At 46.4% G+C, this 21218-nt stretch overlaps 2 protein-coding genes across 2 annotated transcripts; both read right to left on the bottom strand.

Moving 5' to 3' along the window:
* Window positions 1-3179: 3179 nt before the first annotated feature.
* Window positions 3180-13232, bottom strand: LOC134089348 (uncharacterized). The gene is made up of 3 exons (XM_062543788.1): window positions 12880-13232; window positions 8878-10734; window positions 3180-3232 (listed from the first exon to the last, which is right to left on the bottom strand). Exons 2-3 carry the CDS (start codon window positions 10103-10105, stop codon window positions 3180-3182), a joined length of 1281 nt encoding a protein of 426 aa, XP_062399772.1. The 5' UTR covers window positions 10106-10734; window positions 12880-13232.
* A 1734-nt stretch (window positions 13233-14966) lies between these two features.
* On the bottom strand, window positions 14967-20155 carry LOC134089347 (uncharacterized). Its single transcript, XM_062543787.1, has 3 exons — window positions 19803-20155; window positions 15801-17657; window positions 14967-15007 (listed from the first exon to the last, which is right to left on the bottom strand). Exons 2-3 carry the CDS (start codon window positions 17026-17028, stop codon window positions 14967-14969), a joined length of 1269 nt encoding a protein of 422 aa, XP_062399771.1. The 5' UTR covers window positions 17029-17657; window positions 19803-20155.
* Window positions 20156-21218: the final 1063 nt, after the last annotated feature.

The raw sequence follows: 21218 nt of genomic DNA, 5'->3' as shown, positions 1-21218 counted from the left end.
GATTGAAAGTGAGAGAAGTGTTGTTTAAAAGTGTGGTGTAGTTGTGTTGTGGGCCGTGAATAAGTGCTGACTAGTGGAATAAAAGGTGTAGGATTAGGGTTGGGGTCGGGAGTGGGGTTGGGGGGGGCTGTAATGTTGGGTGGGGAATCAGAGCGAGTGGGAGCAAGAAGGGTCAAGGTGTCAGTTTTGATTTTCCTAAGAAATCTCTTTGAGTAGCCACGGGGGCGTAATGCTTTAAAGAGGATTTCTATCGCTTCCTGGAGGTCTGTGGGGAAGGTGCAAATGCGATTGAAGCGGATGATCTGTGATTTGATGATGCCTCGGAATGTGTGTTTGGGGTGGTAGCTTGTTTTGTGTAAGAGTGCGTGTGTGTCAGTGGGTTTGAAGTAGACTTTAGTACTGAGGGAGCTATGTGTTGAAGTGGATGGTGTTAGAAAGAGTATGGTATCTAGAAAATTAACAGAATGAGCATCGATTGTGGCTTTCAGTTTAATTGTTGTGTGGTGTGTGTTGAGTGTGTGCACAAAGTCAGAAAATTGTTCAAGTGTGTGGGTCCAGGCGCCGATGATATCATCCAGGAAGCGATAGAAAAAGAGTGGTTTTAGGGGGCATTTAGCTAAGGCTTCTTGCTCCCACTCGCTCATGAATATGTTCGCGTATGCAGGGGCAAATCTCTGGCCCATGGCAGTTCCATGGATTTGTAAGAACAGTTTGTCATCAAATTCAAAGTCGTTGCATGTTAAACAGATTTCCAGGAGTTGTAATAGAATATTGTCCGGTCGCGTGGGGTCTGGAAATTGATTGAATTTGTGCTGTACTGCTTGTAAACCTGTGGCTGTGTCAATGTTGGTGTAAAGGCTTTCGACATCGATGGTAAACAGGTAAGTGTGGTTGGGAACTGCCATGGGCCGAAGCTTGTGTATGAAATCATAAGTGTCCTGTATGTAAGTGGGGTGTTTGGTGGAAAGGGGATTAAGGAAGTGATCGATAAAGAAGGAAATGTTGTAGGTAGTGGAGCTGCAATCAGAGACTATAGGTCTACCAGGAGGGACTACAAAGGGGACTGTCCATGCCTCCGGGGGTTTGTGGATTTTTGGAAGAAGGTAGAAGGCTCGGGGTCTGGGTTGGTCTGGTCCTATGAGAAAATCGAATTGTTTTTTGGAGATATAGTGGTTTGTGTAGAGGGAGAGGACCAGATCACGAATCTTTAACTGTGCTGAGGGTTGGAGGGATTGGGTGATGGGTGAATAATGGAGAGGGTTGGAGAGCTGCCTGTTGGCTTCTATGAGGTATTGGTGGGTATCTAGTATGACAATTTTGGAACCTTTATCGGCTGGTTTGATTATGATAATGGGATTGTGATTGAGTTGAGATATGGCTCTTTTTTCTTCTGGGGAGATGTTGAGATGACTGGAGTCAAATGGGCGGGAAAGATAAGTGGCGAGTGAATGGAGGTCTTGTCTGATCAGTGTGCGTAGTTTGATATCAACCTGGGAGGATGCTGGTTCCCAGGTTGACGGGAGGGTGAATGGAATGGGGTCACGGTGGGGTTTGTATTTAAAATTATCCTGTATTTTCAGTCGTCTGTGATAGGCATGGACATCCCCTCGCAGTCCCTCCCGGTCCTGGCTGGTGGGTGTTGGGATGAAGGATAGACCTTTTTCTAAGAGGGAGCTCTGTGCAGGAGTGAGGATGAAGGACTTGGAAAGGTTGAGGATAAGGGACTCAGTGTGAAGTGAAGTGTGATCAAGGGTGTGTGAGGGTGTGTCCTGATCTAAGGTCTGGGGCAGGGTAAATTTAGTTGGGAGCACCAGAAGTGAAGGATTTTAGAAGCAACTTCTGGGGGCCAGTGGATGTTGTCAGGCAAGGTGGAAAATTGATCCCCTGGGAGTGGTTGGAGGTGTGGGAAATGGGTGGTGATGTATGTGTTGATCTCAGTGAGATTGTATTTGTAATGTGGGTGAATGGAGTGGGAAAAGTTGATGAGAGGAAGGAAAATGTTTGCATTGGGAAAGACCTTAGTTGCCACTTTAAACATTCTGAAAAGTTGTTTATTGGTGGTGGCCTTGGCATTGTGTTCTCTGTTGTTTGTTCCCACCGACAGGACCAACAGCTCAACGGCTTCTTGTGGAGAAGTTTTTTCCATTAAGCGGATCATATGGTTGACTGTGGCACCTGGGTAGCTGTCTATTTGTATGTTAGAGTATGGGTGAGGGGGAATGCGGTTCAAATTTGAATCCCCTATGAAGAGGATGGGTTTGGTGGGTGTGATGTGCCAGTCAGATAGTCTATTGCTAGACCATTTGTGGTACGTGGGAGAGAAGAGTGGAAGAGAGATAAGGGGGACTATGGGGGTCCTAAGAAGGGGGGGCCTAGGGGATAGGAGTGGTGTGGGTGGGTGTATAGGTGGAGGTGCATGGGATGGGGTGGGAGCCCTGGACAGTCCTACACCAGTGGAGGTGGAGGGCTCAGCATTGGGTTGTTTAGGCTGGTTAGCTTTTTGCTTCCCTTTGCTCATCATCACCCTTGGTGTTTTGGACTGTCCTGGGTTTGCCCTTCCCACTTGGGTGGAACCTGGGGGTAAGAGACATGGTGTTATCTCCTGTGGAGCCAGGTGGGTTACAAGGTGGGGGGTCTGGGTGGTGTTAGTGTAGGTTGTGTTGGGAGGTGAGGTGATAATGGGCTGGCTATTGTGAGTGTGAGTGACAATGGCTGTTGTCTGTGTGGTGGGTCTCCTCTTAGGTGGTGTAAGGGTAGGGGAGAGGGTGGCAGGAACTAGTGGGGTTGTGTTGGTAAGGAGAGCCCTTGTAGAGTTAAGACTCTGGGAAGGGGCAGATGTAAGTGTGGTGGATGAGGAGGTTGGGAGGGTGTTAGTGAGAGGGGCGTTTGTGGGTGTAGGATTAGTGGGGGAGTGTGTGGTGTGGTGTTGTGTGTTTTGGGTGCTGTCTGTGGTAATAGGTGGGTGTTGTTGGTCTTCTGTATCTGAAAGTGTATCTGTGAGGTCAGGGGCAAGAATGGTGAAGGTAACCTTCTGTAAGTCAATGTATGTGGTATGTAGAGGGATGGGTGGGAAAGTAGTGAGTGTATGATTTGTGACAACTCCCAAGTCCTGGTTAGGAGGGGGAGGGGGGGCACTAGTGGAGGGGGAAGGGGGGGCTGGTGGGGCTCCCATGTCCTGGTTAGGAGGGGGAGTGGGCGTAGTAGTGGATGGGGGCAGGAGGGTTCCCAAATCCTGGTTAGGAGAGGGAGGGGGGGCACTAGTGGAAGGGGTAGGGGGGTCTCCCATGTCCTGGTTAGGAGGGGGAGGGGGGGCACTAGTGGATGGGGGCAGGGGGGCTCCCAAGTCCTGGTTAGGAAAGGGAGGGGGGGCACTAGTGGAAGGGGTAGAAGGGGCTGGGGGGGCTCCCATATCCTGGTTAGGAGAGGGAGTGGGGGCAGTATTGGATGGGGGCAGGGGGGCTCCCATGTCCTGGTTAGGAGGGGGAGTGGGGACAGTAGTGGATGGGGGAAGGGGGGCTACCAAGACCTGGGTAGGAGGGGGGTTAGGGGCCCTAGTACAAGGTGGCAGGGGAGGAAATTCAGTGAGATAAGAGGGATCAGAAAAGTGAGTGGGTGTAGGAGGGTCCCTAGGAGTGGGGATGGTGTGGAGTGTGGTGTTGTGTGTTGGGGTAGTGTGGGGTGATGACTGGGGGTCAAGAAGCCGTTGAACTGTCTGTAAGGTGGTAGGTGACAGTCGAGTGTGGTACCTCTTTCTAGCCCAGCCGCTGGCAATCTGGAGTGCCAATGTGTTGAGGGGGGAGTGGGTGGATGTCAGTTGTGCAAGTTGTGTGTTGTAGTGGTCGTGAAGTATTTCCATGTTGCGTTGCATCCAATCTGTAGTGTTCTGGGTGAGAAGTGAACGTGTATGTGGAGTGGGTAGTGCTGGCTTAATAAACTGTGTAAGTTTAGTCACCTGTCTGCACATACCCAAGGGAAAGTGGCCTGTCTGCAGTGCACTTGAGATTATGTGTTGGTGGTGGGTGATTTGAATCAGTTTAAAGTAGTGTTTGGATAGCTGTCGGGTGAGGGGATCTGGTGGTTGTGTGAGGAAACGTGTGTAGGGTCTATTGGCCGTGGACATGTTTGTATGTACAAGTAGTGAGTGTATGTACGAGTAGTGAGTGAGTGAGTGAGTGAAAATGAATGCAGGGGCTGGGGCTAGGGGTTGGGGCAAGGCGATGGAATGGCCAGGGACTAGGAGTGTGTGATGTAGAAGAGGCAAAAGGATAGAAAGTAAAAAATAAAAAATAAAGAGATATGTTGTGGGTGCTAGTGTGTTGGGGGGAGAGGGGGGAATGGGGACAGCTGGCTAGAAAGAAGCAAAACGGTAAAGCAAATACTTACAAGATTTAACATTAATACACAAAACACTGAATAAGAAAGCCCTTACCTGTGGTGTGGAAGCAGGCAAGCATACCTCCAGTTTTGGAAATGTTCACAGAAATGTTCCAGGTGGTGTTGCTTTGAAGTTTGTATCCAAGGTGATAAAAGTTGTAATCCGATTTTATGGAAAAGAGTAGACAATCTTGGCAGCATTGAGCATTGCAAACAGTTCAGCTTTGCAAACAATTCAGCTAAGCGCTATTAGCATGCTAGCAGTTCAGCTTTGCAAACAATTCAGCTAAGCGCTATTAGCATGCTAGTCCATGTGGTCGGTGAAATGGGAAGGGTAATCTTGCAACAGTGTTTGTGAAATTTAAAAGCCCAAATTTTACTTCAAGTAGTTTAAAAGTCCAATTAGAGCAAATAGTAAGTAGAAAAGTGCATAGATACCGTGTTGCTTCTTGTGAAAAACTCCTGACGTTTCGGACATCTAGTCCTGCATCAGAGGAGGACGTAATGCCAAAGTGCTGGTGTGTTTGGTATTTCAGTTAGAAATGAGGGGTGGGGAAGGGAAGAGGAAGGGGTTTGTTTCTGGAAGGAGGGTTTATGATTGGGTATAATGTAAGTCAGTCTAAATGAAGATGTGTGGGCATCTGTGATTGGAGTGTTTGAATGGAGTCTCAAAATGGAGTAGGACAAGGTGCATGGGAGTTGTAGTTCCTAATGTAAAAGGTGACATTGAGGTAGAGTGTAGGTGCTCTACTGAGGAGGTCCTCTATGGTGCAGTGGTTAAGAGGTCAGACCATGATGGGAGAGGTTGTAGGTTCGAGGCCCATCTGACCAAATGTGCAAAGTAGCATTTTTGTAAAAAATGAGAAGGAATTAAGAAATAAAAGGATAGCATAGATAAAATAAAGAAAAAATTAGAGGGAGGACCTAAAAGTGCATATTAAGATGTTAGTGTTAGAGTAGGTTTGTAGATGAAAAGGGTTAGATGAAGGAAGAAGAGATTCCCTAGTGTAATGGTAGGGAACTCGCCCTTGTACCAAAGGGTACCCGGTTCGAGTCCGGTCAGTGAGGAGGAACGAAGAAGTTTTTACTTGAAGAAGCTAATCTAGATGGTAGTAAGAAGTCTAAAAATAGAGGTTATCAAGTCAAGTAGGAGGGAGACTCAATAGAGTGGGGGTAGAGTCTCTACCCTGTGACCCAAAGGTGGTCGGTTCGAGTCTCAGGAGGGGCACTCCATATTAAGTTTTTAAGGAGGTGAAAACAAAAGAAAAACAAAAAGGAATATACATTAGCCAGTTGCCCCCATGGGAGAGTGGTTAGGGCAGTGGTCTGGGAGTCTGTTGCGCTAGGTTCAAGACCCCGATGCGGCCGGGCCAGAAGAGGACCAACCTGTCGGTGGGAGGAGTGCAACCCCGGCTGGATTGAAAAATTAAAAAAAGTGAAAAATATTTGTAGAGAAAGAAGAAAGAAGTGAGGGGAAGGGAGTAGCGGTGGATCCAATGGCACTGGCTGGGTTAGGTTAGGGGAACATGAATTTTTGGTGAGTGGAGTGACTGTGAGTGCACGGGCCGATTGGATCCAGCACGCTGTGTGATGGGGTAAAGAAGAAGTGAGTCAAACTGTCTAAAAGATATTTATTAAGGACAAGTATAATAATAATAATTATAATATATATAATAAAGTTGCTACATGTTATCAAGAAGGACAAGGAAGGGGAAGAAATGAAAGTGAAAGTGAAAGTGAAAATAAGATAGAAGGTGAAGGTAAGAAAGCAATTAAGAAGAATTAAAGGTGAAATAAATAAATAAATAAATAAATAAATAAAGTGATTAGGAAGGGGGTTAGGCTTGGGGTAGAGGCTGTGGTAGCCTAAGGAAGAATGGGTTGGGATTAGGCTAGGGGATTGAGGTAAGGGGCTGGAGGTAGTCTAGGGGACCAGAGTGGAATTAGGCCCAAGGGCTGGGGTTAGCCTTCAGCTGGGGTTGGGTTAAGGTTAGGAAAAGGGTTGGGGTTAGTCTAAGGGGAGGGGGCTGGGATTAGCCTAAGGCACTGGGGTTAAGGTTAGGGTAAGGTGTAGGGGTAAGCCTAAAGAGGTGGGGGTTGGGATTAGCCTAAGGGTGAGGGTAGGGTTGGGATTAGGCTAGGGTTAGGGTTAGGGTTAGGAGGTTAGGGTTTAAAATGTAGTTTGTTATTTAAAAGGTTAATTAAAAGGTGCACTGGCCTGCTGTTATTGCCACCCTTATCCCATTAAAACCAAGGAGTTGAAAATTTATTTAAAAGTAATGTAAAAGATGTTTAAAAGAGAGGGCAGAAAGGACACAGGTAAAAGTGAAAATCACAGGTGGTAGGCGTTGTTTAAATTAATTTAATTTTTCATTTAATCCCGTAGGATAGAGTGTTTTTAATTTTAAAATCCATATTTTTTCCGCCCTCTTTCTCTGCAGACAGGTCCAGCCTGGGTTCCCTTCAAGGCCACAGACCCTCAGGTGTGAAATGTGGTGAGTTTGGAAGTGTGCGACAAGGTAAGTGTTGAGTGCATTTTTGTGTATGTAGTGTAGATGTTGTTTTAGGCGTGTGCGTAAGGTATGTCCAGTTTCCCCAATGTAAATCATGTGACAGGAAGTGCAGGTGATGGCGTAAACTAAATTGGGGGTGTCTAAATCCAGGGGGTTGGTGGGTGCAGAGCAATGGCTATGGATGTTTGTGATGAATAAGTGGGGAGTGAAATGAATGTTTTCCTTGGGGGGTGGAGGTTGAAGGTGACGGGTGAAAGTGGTGCGGATGAGGAGGTCCTTTAAGTTTTTATTGCGTCTGTATGCGGAGATGAGTGCGTGGTGTTGGAAGGTGGGGTGTGATGATTGATAGTCAGTATAATGTTGTTTCAGTGTGTGGTGTAGGTGTTGGATGCCGTGTGAGTAGGTGCTGATGAGGGGCAGGACATGGGAGGGGTTAAGAGGTTAGGGTTTAAAATGTAGTTTGTTATTTAAAAGGTTAATTAAAAGGTGCACTGGCCTGCTGTTATTGCCACCCTTATCCCATTAAAACCAAGGTGTTAAAAGTTTATTTAAAAGTAATGTAAATGATGTTTAAAAGAGAGGGCAGAAAGGACACAGGTAAAAGTGAAAAACACAGGTGGTAGGCGTTGTTTAAATTAATTTAATTTTTCATTTAATCCCGTAGGATAAAGTGTTTTTAATTTTAAAATCCATATTTTTTCCGCCCTCTTTCTCTGCAGACAGGTCCAGCCTGGGTTCCCTTCAAGGCCACAGACCCTCAGGTGTGAAATGTGGTGAGTTTGGAAGTGTGCGACAAGGTAAGTGTTGAGTGCATTTTTGTGTATGTAGTGTAGATGTTGTTTTAGGCGTGTGCGTAAGGTATGTCCAGTTTCCCCAATGTAAATCATGTGACAGGAAGTGCAGGTGATGGCGTAAACTAAATTGGGGGTGTCTAAATCCAGGGGGTTGGTGGGTGCAGAGCAATGGCTATGGATGTTTGTGATGAATAAGTGGGGAGTGAAATGAATGTTTTCCTTGGGGGGTGGAGGTTGAAGGTGACGGGTGAAAGTGGTGCGGATGAGGAGGTCCTTTAAGTTTTTATTGCGTCTGTATGCGGAGATGAGTGCGTGGTGTTGGAAGGTGGGGTGTGATGATTGATAGTCAGTATAATGTTGTTTCAGTGTGTGGTGTAGGTGTTGGATGCCGTGTGAGTAGGTGCTGATGAGGGGCAGGAGATGGGAGGGGTTAAGGTTAGGGTTAGGGTTTGGGTTGGGGTCAGGGTGAGGGTTGGGACCAGAGTGAGGGTTGTGGTTAGGAATTGGGTAAGGGTTAAGGTTAGGGCTAGTGTTTGGGTTGGGGTTGGGATTAGGGAGCGGGTTGGGATCAGGGTTAAGGTTAGGAGTAGTGTTTGGGTTGAGGTTAGGGATGGGGACAGGTGTGGGGGTAGACAGTGAGGTGTTGGGAGTACATGAGTGAGCAGGAGCTAGGCCAGCCAGGGTGTTTGTTTTTATTGTACGGAGGAATCTTTTGGAGTAGTGCCTCTTAAGGAGGGCTTTGAACAGGATGTTTATTGCTTGGTGGAGGTCTGTGGAGAAGGAGCAAATGCGATGAAAACGGATAATTTGTGATTTAACAATGGATCTAAAGGTGTGTTTCGGATGGTGACTGTGCTTGTGCAGCAGTGAGTGAGTGTCTGTGGGTTTGAAATAGACTTTAGAACTAAAAGTGTTTTCTGTGGGTGAGATAGGTGTGAAGAAGATGGTTGTATCTAAGAAGTGAATTTGGTGTGGGTCTATAGTGGCTTTAAGTGAAATAGATGGGTGATGTGCATTAAGAATATCTAAAAAAGTGTCGAATTCGTGAAGGGGGTGTGGCCAAGCTCCAATGATGTCATCTAAGAAACGGAAATAAAATGTGGGTTGAAGGGGGCATTTGGCAAGGGCGGCCTGCTCCCAGTCACTCATGTATATGTTGGCGTAGGAAGGTGCAAAGCGTTGACCCATGGCAGTACCGTGTATTTGAAGATAGAGTTTATTGTCAAAATTAAAGTCGTTGTGTGTGAGACAGGTTTCTAAAAGTTCTAACAGGATGGTGTCGGGTCTGAGGGGGTCCGGATATTTAAGAAATGTGTTTTTAACTGCTTGGATGCCAGATGGAGTATTTATGTTTGTGTAAAGGCTGTCAACATCTAGAGTGAAAAGATAAGTGTGATGGGGGACTACCATGGGTCGCAGCCGGGTGAGGAAGTGGTATGTATCCTTGAGGTAGGAGGGATGTCTGTTGGAAAGGGGGTTGAGGTAGGAGTCAATGTAAATGGAAATGTTATATGTTGTGCTGTTGCAGTCTGAGACAATGGGTCGACCAGGAGGAACTTGAGAGGGAACCGTCCAAGTGTGAGGGGGTTTGTGAATTTTGGGGAGGAGATAAAACTGTCGTGGTCGAGGGTGATCTGGTCCTTGTAGAAAGATGCTTTGTTTATGGTTGATAAATTTGCGTTGGTAGAGGGTGGTGACTAAACGGCGGACAATGGCTTGTGCTGCGGGTTGGGTGGATCGTGCAATAGGTGTATAAAATTGGGTGTTATTCAGTTGTCTGTGTGCTTCAGTGAGGTAGTGCTGGGTGTCCATGATTACAATTTTGGACCCCTTGTCCGCCGGTTTGATTACTATAAATTTATTATTTGTGAGTTGTGAAATGGCTTGTTTTTCTGCTGGCGTAATGTTACTGGTAGGTGGGGGAGGGGGGTGTTGGAGAAAGTACCTAAGTGCCTGTCTATCCTTGTGCATGTGTCTAACTAAGTCCTTATCTAATTGTGAGGGAGGGGGTTCCCAATTGGAGGGGAGAGTGAATGGAGTGGGAGTGTAGGTGTCGTCTGAAGAGAAGTGATTTATCAACTTCAGACGGCGGTGATACTGGTGAAGGTCCCTCTGAAGTTCCTCCTGGTCGACCCGCGTGTTATGTGGAATGAAGGTGAGCCCCCTTTCCAACAGGGAGCGCTGTGGGGAAGTGGGTTGGAAGAGGGTGGACAGGTTCATGATTAAATCATGATGGGAAGGAGGAGGGGGGGTAGGAGGGTTAGGGTTTGGGAGGTCCAAGGGTAAGGGTTGGGTCAATGAAAATGGAGGTAGTTGCACCAATGTGTAAATATTGTGTGTGCTGTGTGGTTTGTCCAGTGTATGTTGTCCTTTGCGGTGTGAAATGTATGTGAGGGGATAGTAGGGATGTGGGGGAAGTGACATGCAATGTATTCATTGACATAGGTGAGGTTGTTTTTGTGCTGTGTCAAAAGGTGAGGTGAAAAATTAAGAAGTGGGAAGTGTATGACTGCATCGGGGAAAACTGTAGAAGCATGTTTGTAAAGTATGAGTAATTGTTTTGTAGTGGTTTTCCGAGGGTCGTGGTGCTTGTTGTTCAGGCCCACCGACAAGACCACCGACTTCACTTGGGGGAAGGGGGTGGGGAGAAGCTTTTGCAGCATTCTGCAAAAGTGGTGTGTGGTGGCTCCGGGGTAACTGTCAATTTGTATGTCAGGATGGATGAAGGAGGGGATCCGGTTGAGGTTTGAATCCCCCAGGAAAACTAGTGGTTTGTGAATTTGAATGGTCCATTCGTCCAGTTTGTTCTTACTGTAGCTGTGGTAAGTGGGATGAAATGTGCGTGTGTTGGGTGGTGTGGGTTGTGAGGGAAGGGTTGGGAGAGAGTGAAGTGTGGTGGGGAGTGAGGTGGGTGGCTCCAGCACATCCACAGCGTTTGTTGGAGAGGGCTCAGAGGCGGTTACGGCAAGTTGGTTGACTTGGTTTGTCCGCTCATTCGTCATGGCCCTCTCCGGCTGTGGAGATGCTGGAGACACCCTCTCTTCTGGTAGTTCCTGTGGGGATAAGGAAATGGTGTTATCAGTGTCGTGGACTACCAGATGTGAAAGTGTGTGTGTGTTGGTGTGTCGAAGTGACCGTGTAGTGGTGGGGGGAGTGTTGGTGTCAGGTTGGCTGTGTAATGTATGGTGGAATTGTGCTTGTGTTCTAATGCGTGGGCGTGGTTGTGGGCGTTGGGGTAGTGGTTGTGTACTGGTAGTGTGTGACTGTATGTGGGGGGTGGAGTGTGTAGTTGTGATGCGGGGTGTGTAGGGGATCTCCGGTGATCTGTGAGATGTAGGTGACTGTTTGCATGTATGTGGAGTGTGGTGTGTGTGTGGTGGAGTGGCCGTGGGTGCGAGTGTTTGGGTTTGTGTAGAGTGTGTGAGGATTGGTGCTGGGCTAGTGGAGTGTGTTGAAGCTAGTGTATGTCTAGTTGGGGGGGTGGTGGGGGGTGTGTTTTCAGTGCTATGTGTTGTATTGTTATCTAGTGTCTGTACTACTGTATCTTGGGGTGGACTTGAGTCTGGTGTTGGTGTAGTGTGAGTGCGTGGTGTGGGAACAGGAGCGGTGGTGGGAGGGGGGGTGGTGTGGGGGAGTGTATGAGCTATTGCGTCGTCAGTGGTGTGTGGTGGTGTGGTGGAGGAAGCTAGTGGTGGAAACTCTTGTGTGCATGTTACAGTGGGTGTGGTGTTGGGAGAGAGAGGGGTGGTGGATGGAATGGTAATGTTGTGGGGGTTGAGGGCTAGGTGGGCTGTGGGGAGAGTGGAGTCGGTGAGTCTCTTCTGGTAGCGCTTCCTAGCCCAGCCACTGGCTATTTGGAATGCTGTGTTGTTAAAAGGTGTTGTGGATGTAGTGAAGGCTAAGAACTGTGAGGTGTAGTGTTGGTGTAGGATCTCCATGTTCTGAGTCATCCATTGTGTAGTGTTGTCCCGTATATGTTCAAGTGTCTGTGGTGTGGGGGCAGCTGGTTTGATAAATTCAGTGAGTTTAGTGACTTGTTTGTGCATGCCCGTGGGGAAGGTGTGTGTGTTGAGGGCTGTTTGTGTGATGTGTTTGTGATGTGTGACCTGAATGAGTTTGAAGTAGTGTTTAGCTAGCTGGCGGGTGAGTGGGTCTGGTTCTGTCCTGAGGGTGTTAGTGTATATGTCAGGTGATGGAATGGGGTGTGTGCGTGTCTGGGTGCGTGTATGTGTGAGAGGCGGTCTGTTGGATGCCAAAATGGATGCATATGTATGTGTATGTGTGGGCCTAGAATAACTATGTGTGTTGGTGTATCTAGTGTTAGGTGGGGGTGTGGGTAGGAGTGGACGTGTGTGGGGATGTCTAAATGTAGTGCGTGTTGTGTGAGGAAGTAAGGGTGGGGGTTGTGTGTGGGGCAGTAAAGGTGGTGGTTGTGTGCGGGGAAATAAAGGTGGTGGTTGTGTGCGGGGAAATAAAGGTGGTGGTTGTGTGCGGGCAGGTGGGGGTGGGCGTCTGGACGGGGGGGCCCTATCTAAGTGTTTGGGAGGGGCAGTGGTGGTGGGCATGGTGTGTCAGGGTGTGTCAGGTGGATGGATGACTCAGAGGGGGAAGGAGATCCAGTGAAGATAAAAAGGAAATAAAAACAAGAAAATAAAAGACACTGTAAAACTCTATACAATGGTCGGCCTTGTGTTGTGAAATGTTGTGTTGTGAATGTAAGTGTAGGAATGAAGTATTAGGTGTGCAAGTGTAGGGACAAATAAAAGAATGTAAGGTACAAAATTAAAACAGCGTGTGTAGGTTGTGTAGGGAAGGGGCAAGACAAGTGGGATAGAAAAATAAAAATAAGAATAAGGAAAAAATTATAAAGGGCAGAGTGTGTGTATAAGTGCAAGGGGACAAACAAAAGGTAGTGGTAGGACTATGTGAGGTGTATTGTGCTAAAAGGGGACTAGGGGTCAAGTCAAAATTAACTCAAATATGGTAGGTGTAAGGGTTAAGGTAAGGAAAAGGTAAGATGTGGGGCAAAGAAAATTAAAGTGGACAACTAGTGAATGGGGAAATAAAAGGGGTTACAGGGTAGGGAAGGCTAAAAACTAGGGATCTAAAATGTGGGGGGAAGAGCTAAAATGAACTTACAAAAGAGTCAAAACAGGCTTAAACAAGTTAAAAGGTGGAAAGCTGTGGTGAAGTCTTACCTCTGTTTACGGTAATCCAGGTGTAGGGGGCTCACTTTAGATGGTATTTAAGTGAGCCCCAGAGTCCAGTTTTAAGCTTTATTGCACAGCCAGTGAGTTGTGTAAAGTTTGTAAAGTCCGTTGAAGTTATGGAAGAGGGTGAAGTTGATGATCCTTGTTGAAAATCCAGGTCTTGATGTGGTTGAAATTGTCCTTGTGATGAGGGGAAATCTCCACAGCTTTCCGTTTAAAATGTAGAACTTTATTGTTAAAAGGCCAAAAGGCTTGCTAAAACTTATAAAATCAATTAAAAGTTTAGCCAGTGTTGAGTCTTTGGTAAAATTTTAAAAAGCCGACGTTTCGTAGCTATGCTACTTCTTCAGGGCTAGTGAGTGTTTGTAGTGTGGTGCCCTATATGTATCTAAAAAAGGAAGTAGATGGCAGGAAGCAAGGGTCAGCTGATCTAATGGGGAGATGTAATTGGTTGAGGCTTGTGTTGTGTTCGTGTTTGAAATCTACAGGGATGGGGGATAATTAAAAGTGGGGAGAGTGTCATTTAAAAAGGCCCATGGTGTAGTGGTCAGGGCATTGGGCTCAAGAACCTAAGGTTGTGGGTTCTAGCCTTAGTAGGGGCAAATAAATGGTTTAAGAAAAAATTAAAACAAAATAAAAGGAGTAAAAGAACTGGTGTCTATGATTTTAAGCTCCTCCTTATTCAGGTGTTAAAAATTAAGAGGAGTGGTTTTAGAAATAAAGAAATGAGGGTTGTAAGTGTGTTGAGGTTGGAGTGTGATGTGGTGTTGTGGTGAAAGTGCTGGCCCCAGGAGTCGGGGGTTATAAGTTCAAGGCTGAGGACCTTTGTTTTTTAAAAAAGAAAAAATAATAGTTTAAAAGGAAATAAGGAAAAAAGGTTATATTGTTAATTAAAATTATTTAAGAAGGGAGGGGGAGTAGACTAGGTGAAATAATCAAGGTTCCCTGTCAGCTGAGAGGGTGAGATGGATGTTAAAACCACAAGACAAGAGATAAGTGGTAGCTCAGCGGTCAGGGCATCACCACTGGAATCCAGGGGCCCGGGTTCAATTCCCAGAAGGGGAGTTTTCCTTATTTCAATAAAAAGAGAATAAAACAAAAGGTTAAGAGAAATAAATAAGTCAGTAGAAGTGGGCCTGTGGTGTAGTGGTACAGTGGCAGACTGGTAATCTGGGGGCCTGGGTTCAAGCCCCAGTCCAGTCTGTGTGACTGAACTAGGAAGGTGCCGGTGGGCAAGGGAAACCAGGCTTGGACTGGTTAAAAGCAAATTTGCACTTAAGATATTAAAACAAAAGTAAGTAATAATGTGTAAAAATGGGGATCGGGGGCAAATAACAGCGGCTCGGGCTAGGTTAGGAGGTTAGGGTTTAAAATGTAGTTTGTTATTTAAAAGGTTAATTAAAAGGTGCACTGGCCTGCTGTTATTGCCACCCTTATCCCATTAAAACCAAGGTGTTAAAAGTTTATTTAAAAGTAATGTAAATGATGTTTAAAAGAGAGGGCAGAAAGGACACAGGTAAAAGTGAAAAACACAGGTGGTAGGCGTTGTTTAAATTAATTTAATTTTTCATTTAATCCCGTAGGATAAAGTGTTTTTAATTTTAAAATCCATATTTTTTCCGCCCTCTTTCTCTGCAGACAGGTCCAGCCTGGGTTCCCTTCAAGGCCACAGACCCTCAGGTGTGAAATGTGGTGAGTTTGGAAGTGTGCGACAAGGTAAGTGTTGAGTGCATTTTTGTGTATGTAGTGTAGATGTTGTTTTAGGCGTGTGCGTAAGGTATGTCCAGTTTCCCCAATGTAAATCATGTGACAGGAAGTGCAGGTGATGGCGTAAACTAAATTGGGGGTGTCTAAATCCAGGGGGTTGGTGGGTGCAGAGCAATGGCTATGGATGTTTGTGATGAATAAGTGGGGAGTGAAATGAATGTTTTCCTTGGGGGGTGGAGGTTGAAGGTGACGGGTGAAAGTGGTGCGGATGAGGAGGTCCTTTAAGTTTTTATTGCGTCTGTATGCGGAGATGAGTGCGTGGTGTTGGAAGGTGGGGTGTGATGATTGATAGTCAGTATAATGTTGTTTCAGTGTGTGGTGTAGGTGTTGGATGCCGTGTGAGTAGGTGCTGATGAGGGGCAGGAGATGGGAGGGGTTAAGGTTAGGGTTAGGGTTTGGGTTGGGGTCAGGGTGAGGGTTGGGACCAGAGTGAGGGTTGTGGTTAGGAATTGGGTAAGGGTTAAGGTTAGGGCTAGTGTTTGGGTTGGGGTTGGGATTAGGGAGCGGGTTGGGATCAGGGTTAAGGTTAGGAGTAGTGTTTGGGTTGAGGTTAGGGATGGGGACAGGTGTGGGGGTAGACAGTGAGGTGTTGGGAGTACATGAGTGAGCAGGAGCTAGGCCAGCCAGGGTGTTTGTTTTTATTGTACGGAGGAATCTTTTGGAGTAGTGCCTCTTAAGGAGGGCTTTGAACAGGATGTTTATTGCTTGGTGGAGGTCTGTGGAGAAGGAGCAAATGCGATGAAAACGGATAATTTGTGATTTAACAATGGATCTAAAGGTGTGTTTCGGATGGTGACTGTGCTTGTGCAGCAGTGAGTGAGTGTCTGTGGGTTTGAAATAGACTTTAGAACTAAAAGTGTTTTCTGTGGGTGAGATAGGTGTGAAGAAGATGGTTGTATCTAAGAAGTGAATTTGGTGTGGGTCTATAGTGGCTTTAAGTGAAATAGATGGGTGATGTGCATTAAGAATATCTAAAAAAGTGTCGAATTCGTGAAGGGGGTGTGGCCAAGCTCCAATGATGTCATCTAAGAAACGGAAATAAAATGTGGGTTGAAGGGGGCATTTGGCAAGGGCGGCCTGCTCCCAGTCACTCATGTATATGTTGGCGTAGGAAGGTGCAAAGCGTTGACCCATGGCAGTACCGTGTATTTGAAGATAGAGTTTATTGTCAAAATTAAAGTCGTTGTGTGTGAGACAGGTTTCTAAAAGTTCTAACAGGATGGTGTCGGGTCTGAGGGGGTCCGGATATTTAAGAAATGTGTTTTTAACTGCTTGGATGCCAGATGGAGTATTTATGTTTGTGTAAAGGCTGTCAACATCTAGAGTGAAAAGATAAGTGTGATGGGGGACTACCATGGGTCGCAGCCGGGTGAGGAAGTGGTATGTATCCTTGAGGTAGGAGGGATGTCTGTTGGAAAGGGGGTTGAGGTAGGAGTCAATGTAAATGGAAATGTTATATGTTGTGCTGTTGCAGTCTGAGACAATGGGTCGACCAGGAGGAACTTGAGAGGGAACCGTCCAAGTGTGAGGGGGTTTGTGAATTTTGGGGAGGAGATAAAACTGTCGTGGTCGAGGGTGATCTGGTCCTTGTAGAAAGATGCTTTGTTTATGGTTGATAAATTTGCGTTGGTAGAGGGTGGTGACTAAACGGCGGACAATGGCTTGTGCTGCGGGTTGGGTGGATCGTGCAATAGGTGTATAAAATTGGGTGTTATTCAGTTGTCTGTGTGCTTCAGTGAGGTAGTGCTGGGTGTCCATGATTACAATTTTGGACCCCTTGTCCGCCGGTTTGATTACTATAAATTTATTATTTGTGAGTTGTGAAATGGCTTGTTTTTCTGCTGGCGTAATGTTACTGGTAGGTGGGGGAGGGGGGTGTTGGAGAAAGTACCTAAGTGCCTGTCTATCCTTGTGCATGTGTCTAACTAAGTCCTTATCTAATTGTGAGGGAGGGGGTTCCCAATTGGAGGGGAGAGTGAATGGAGTGGGAGTGTAGGTGTCGTCTGAAGAGAAGTGATTTATCAACTTCAGACGGCGGTGATACTGGTGAAGGTCCCTCTGAAGTTCCTCCTGGTCGACCCGCGTGTTATGTGGAATGAAGGTGAGCCCCCTTTCCAACAGGGAGCGCTGTGGGGAAGTGGGTTGGAAGAGGGTGGACAGGTTCATGATTAAATCATGATGGGAAGGAGGAGGGGGGGTAGGAGGGTTAGGGTTTGGGAGGTCCAAGGGTAAGGGTTGGGTCAATGAAAATGGAGGTAGTTGCACCAATGTGTAAATATTGTGTGTGCTGTGTGGTTTGTCCAGTGTATGTTGTCCTTTGCGGTGTGAAATGTATGTGAGGGGATAGTAGGGATGTGGGGGAAGTGACATGCAATGTATTCATTGACATAGGTGAGGTTGTTTTTGTGCTGTGTCAAAAGGTGAGGTGAAAAATTAAGAAGTGGGAAGTGTATGACTGCATCGGGGAAAACTGTAGAAGCATGTTTGTAAAGTATGAGTAATTGTTTTGTAGTGGTTTTCCGAGGGTCGTGGTGCTTGTTGTTCAGGCCCACCGACAAGACCACCGACTTCACTTGGGGGAAGGGGGTGGGGAGAAGCTTTTGCAGCATTCTGCAAAAGTGGTGTGTGGTGGCTCCGGGGTAACTGTCAATTTGTATGTCAGGATGGATGAAGGAGGGGATCCGGTTGAGGTTTGAATCCCCCAGGAAAACTAGTGGTTTGTGAATTTGAATGGTCCATTCGTCCAGTTTGTTCTTACTGTAGCTGTGGTAAGTGGGATGAAATGTGCGTGTGTTGGGTGGTGTGGGTTGTGAGGGAAGGGTTGGGAGAGAGTGAAGTGTGGTGGGGAGTGAGGTGGGTGGCTCCAGCACATCCACAGCGTTTGTTGGAGAGGGCTCAGAGGCGGTTACGGCAAGTTGGTTGACTTGGTTTGTCCGCTCATTCGTCATGGCCCTCTCCGGCTGTGGAGATGCTGGAGACACCCTCTCTTCTGGTAGTTCCTGTGGGGATAAGGAAATGGTGTTATCAGTGTCGTGGACTACCAGATGTGAAAGTGTGTGTGTGTTGGTGTGTCGAAGTGACCGTGTAGTGGTGGGGGGAGTGTTGGTGTCAGGTTGGCTGTGTAATGTATGGTGGAATTGTGCTTGTGTTCTAATGCGTGGGCGTGGTTGTGGGCGTTGGGGTAGTGGTTGTGTACTGGTAGTGTGTGACTGTATGTGGGGGGTGGAGTGTGTAGTTGTGATGCGGGGTGTGTAGGGGATCTCCGGTGATCTGTGAGATGTAGGTGACTGTTTGCATGTATGTGGAGTGTGGTGTGTGTGTGGTGGAGTGGCCGTGGGTGCGAGTGTTTGGGTTTGTGTAGAGTGTGTGAGGATTGGTGCTGGGCTAGTGGAGTGTGTTGAAGCTAGTGTATGTCTAGTTGGGGGGGTGGTGGGGGGTGTGTTTTCAGTGCTATGTGTTGTATTGTTATCTAGTGTCTGTACTACTGTATCTTGGGGTGGACTTGAGTCTGGTGTTGGTGTAGTGTGAGTGCGTGGTGTGGGAACAGGAGCGGTGGTGGGAGGGGGGGTGGTGTGGGGGAGTGTATGAGCTATTGCGTCGTCAGTGGTGTGTGGTGGTGTGGTGGAGGAAGCTAGTGGTGGAAACTCTTGTGTGCATGTTACAGTGGGTGTGGTGTTGGGAGAGAGAGGGGTGGTGGATGGAATGGTAATGTTGTGGGGGTTGAGGGCTAGGTGGGCTGTGGGGAGAGTGGAGTCGGTGAGTCTCTTCTGGTAGCGCTTCCTAGCCCAGCCACTGGCTATTTGGAATGCTGTGTTGTTAAAAGGTGTTGTGGATGTAGTGAAGGCTAAGAACTGTGAGGTGTAGTGTTGGTGTAGGATCTCCATGTTCTGAGTCATCCATTGTGTAGTGTTGTCCCGTATATGTTCAAGTGTCTGTGGTGTGGGGGCAGCTGGTTTGATAAATTCAGTGAGTTTAGTGACTTGTTTGTGCATGCCCGTGGGGAAGGTGTGTGTGTTGAGGGCTGTTTGTGTGATGTGTTTGTGATGTGTGACCTGAATGAGTTTGAAGTAGTGTTTAGCTAGCTGGCGGGTGAGTGGGTCTGGTTCTGTCCTGAGGGTGTTAGTGTATATGTCAGGTGATGGAATGGGGTGTGTGCGTGTCTGGGTGCGTGTATGTGTGAGAGGCGGTCTGTTGGATGCCAAAATGGATGCATATGTATGTGTATGTGTGGGCCTAGAATAACTATGTGTGTTGGTGTATCTAGTGTTAGGTGGGGGTGTGGGTAGGAGTGGACGTGTGTGGGGATGTCTAAATGTAGTGCGTGTTGTGTGAGGAAGTAAGGGTGGGGGTTGTGTGTGGGGCAGTAAAGGTGGTGGTTGTGTGCGGGGAAATAAAGGTGGTGGTTGTGTGCGGGGAAATAAAGGTGGTGGTTGTGTGCGGGCAGGTGGGGGTGGGCGTCTGGACGGGGGGGCCCTATCTAAGTGTTTGGGAGGGGCAGTGGTGGTGGGCATGGTGTGTCAGGGTGTGTCAGGTGGATGGATGACTCAGAGGGGGAAGGAGATCCAGTGAAGATAAAAAGGAAATAAAAACAAGAAAATAAAAGACACTGTAAAACTCTATACAATGGTCGGCCTTGTGTTGTGAAATGTTGTGTTGTGAATGTAAGTGTAGGAATGAAGTATTAGGTGTGCAAGTGTAGGGACAAATAAAAGAATGTAAGGTACAAAATTAAAACAGCGTGTGTAGGTTGTGTAGGGAAGGGGCAAGACAAGTGGGATAGAAAAATAAAAATAAGAATAAGGAAAAAATTATAAAGGGCAGAGTGTGTGTATAAGTGCAAGGGGACAAACAAAAGGTAGTGGTAGGACTATGTGAGGTGTATTGTGCTAAAAGGGGACTAGGGGTCAAGTCAAAATTAACTCAAATATGGTAGGTGTAAGGGTTAAGGTAAGGAAAAGGTAAGATGTGGGGCAAAGAAAATTAAAGTGGACAACTAGTGAATGGGGAAATAAAAGGGGTTACAGGGTAGGGAAGGCTAAAAACTAGGGATCTAAAATGTGGGGGGAAGAGCTAAAATGAACTTACAAAAGAGTCAAAACAGGCTTAAACAAGTTAAAAGGTGGAAAGCTGTGGTGAAGTCTTACCTCTGTTTACGGTAATCCAGGTGTAGGGGGCTCACTTTAGATGGTATTTAAGTGAGCCCCAGAGTCCAGTTTTAAGCTTTATTGCACAGCCAGTGAGTTGTGTAAAGTTTGTAAAGTCCGTTGAAGTTATGGAAGAGGGTGAAGTTGATGATCCTTGTTGAAAATCCAGGTCTTGATGTGGTTGAAATTGTCCTTGTGATGAGGGGAAATCTCCACAGCTTTCCGTTTAAAATGTAGAACTTTATTGTTAAAAGGCCAAAAGGCTTGCTAAAACTTATAAAATCAATTAAAAGTTTAGCCAGTGTTGAGTCTTTGGTAAAATTTTAAAAAGCCGACGTTTCGTAGCTATGCTACTTCTTCAGGGCTAGTGAGTGTTTGTAGTGTGGTGCCCTATATGTATCTAAAAAAGGAAGTAGATGGCAGGAAGCAAGGGTCAGCTGATCTAATGGGGAGATGTAATTGGTTGAGGCTTGTGTTGTGTTCGTGTTTGAAATCTACAGGGATGGGGGATAATTAAAAGTGGGGAGAGTGTCATTTAAAAAGGCCCATGGTGTAGTGGTCAGGGCATTGGGCTCAAGAACCTAAGGTTGTGGGTTCTAGCCTTAGTAGGGGCAAATAAATGGTTTAAGAAAAAATTAAAACAAAATAAAAGGAGTAAAAGAACTGGTGTCTATGATTTTAAGCTCCTCCTTATTCAGGTGTTAAAAATTAAGAGGAGTGGTTTTAGAAATAAAGAAATGAGGGTTGTAAGTGTGTTGAGGTTGGAGTGTGATGTGGTGTTGTGGTGAAAGTGCTGGCCCCAGGAGTCGGGGGTTATAAGTTCAAGGCTGAGGACCTTTGTTTTTTAAAAAAGAAAAAATAATAGTTTAAAAGGAAATAAGGAAAAAAGGTTATATTGTTAATTAAAATTATTTAAGAAGGGAGGGGGAGTAGACTAGGTGAAATAATCAAGGTTCCCTGTCAGCTGAGAGGGTGAGATGGATGTTAAAACCACAAGACAAGAGATAAGTGGTAGCTCAGCGGTCAGGGCATCACCACTGGAATCCAGGGGCCCGGGTTCAATTCCCAGAAGGGGAGTTTTCCTTATTTCAATAAAAAGAGAATAAAACAAAAGGTTAAGAGAAATAAATAAGTCAGTAGAAGTGGGCCTGTGGTGTAGTGGTACAGTGGCAGACTGGTAATCTGGGGGCCTGGGTTCAAGCCCCAGTCCAGTCTGTGTGACTGAACTAGGAAGGTGCCGGTGGGCAAGGGAAACCAGGCTTGGACTGGTTAAAAGCAAATTTGCACTTAAGATATTAAAACAAAAGTAAGTAATAATGTGTAAAAATGGGGATCGGGGGCAAATAACAGCGGCTCGGGCTAGGTTAGGAGGTTAGGGTTTAAAATGTAGTTTGTTATTTAAAAGGTTAATTAAAA

This window comes from Sardina pilchardus, chromosome 8 (genome assembly GCF_963854185.1).
Source record: "Sardina pilchardus chromosome 8, fSarPil1.1, whole genome shotgun sequence".
Taxonomy (NCBI): Eukaryota; Metazoa; Chordata; class Actinopteri; order Clupeiformes; family Clupeidae; genus Sardina; species Sardina pilchardus.
This window is presented reverse-complemented; position numbering and strand designations above follow the sequence as displayed.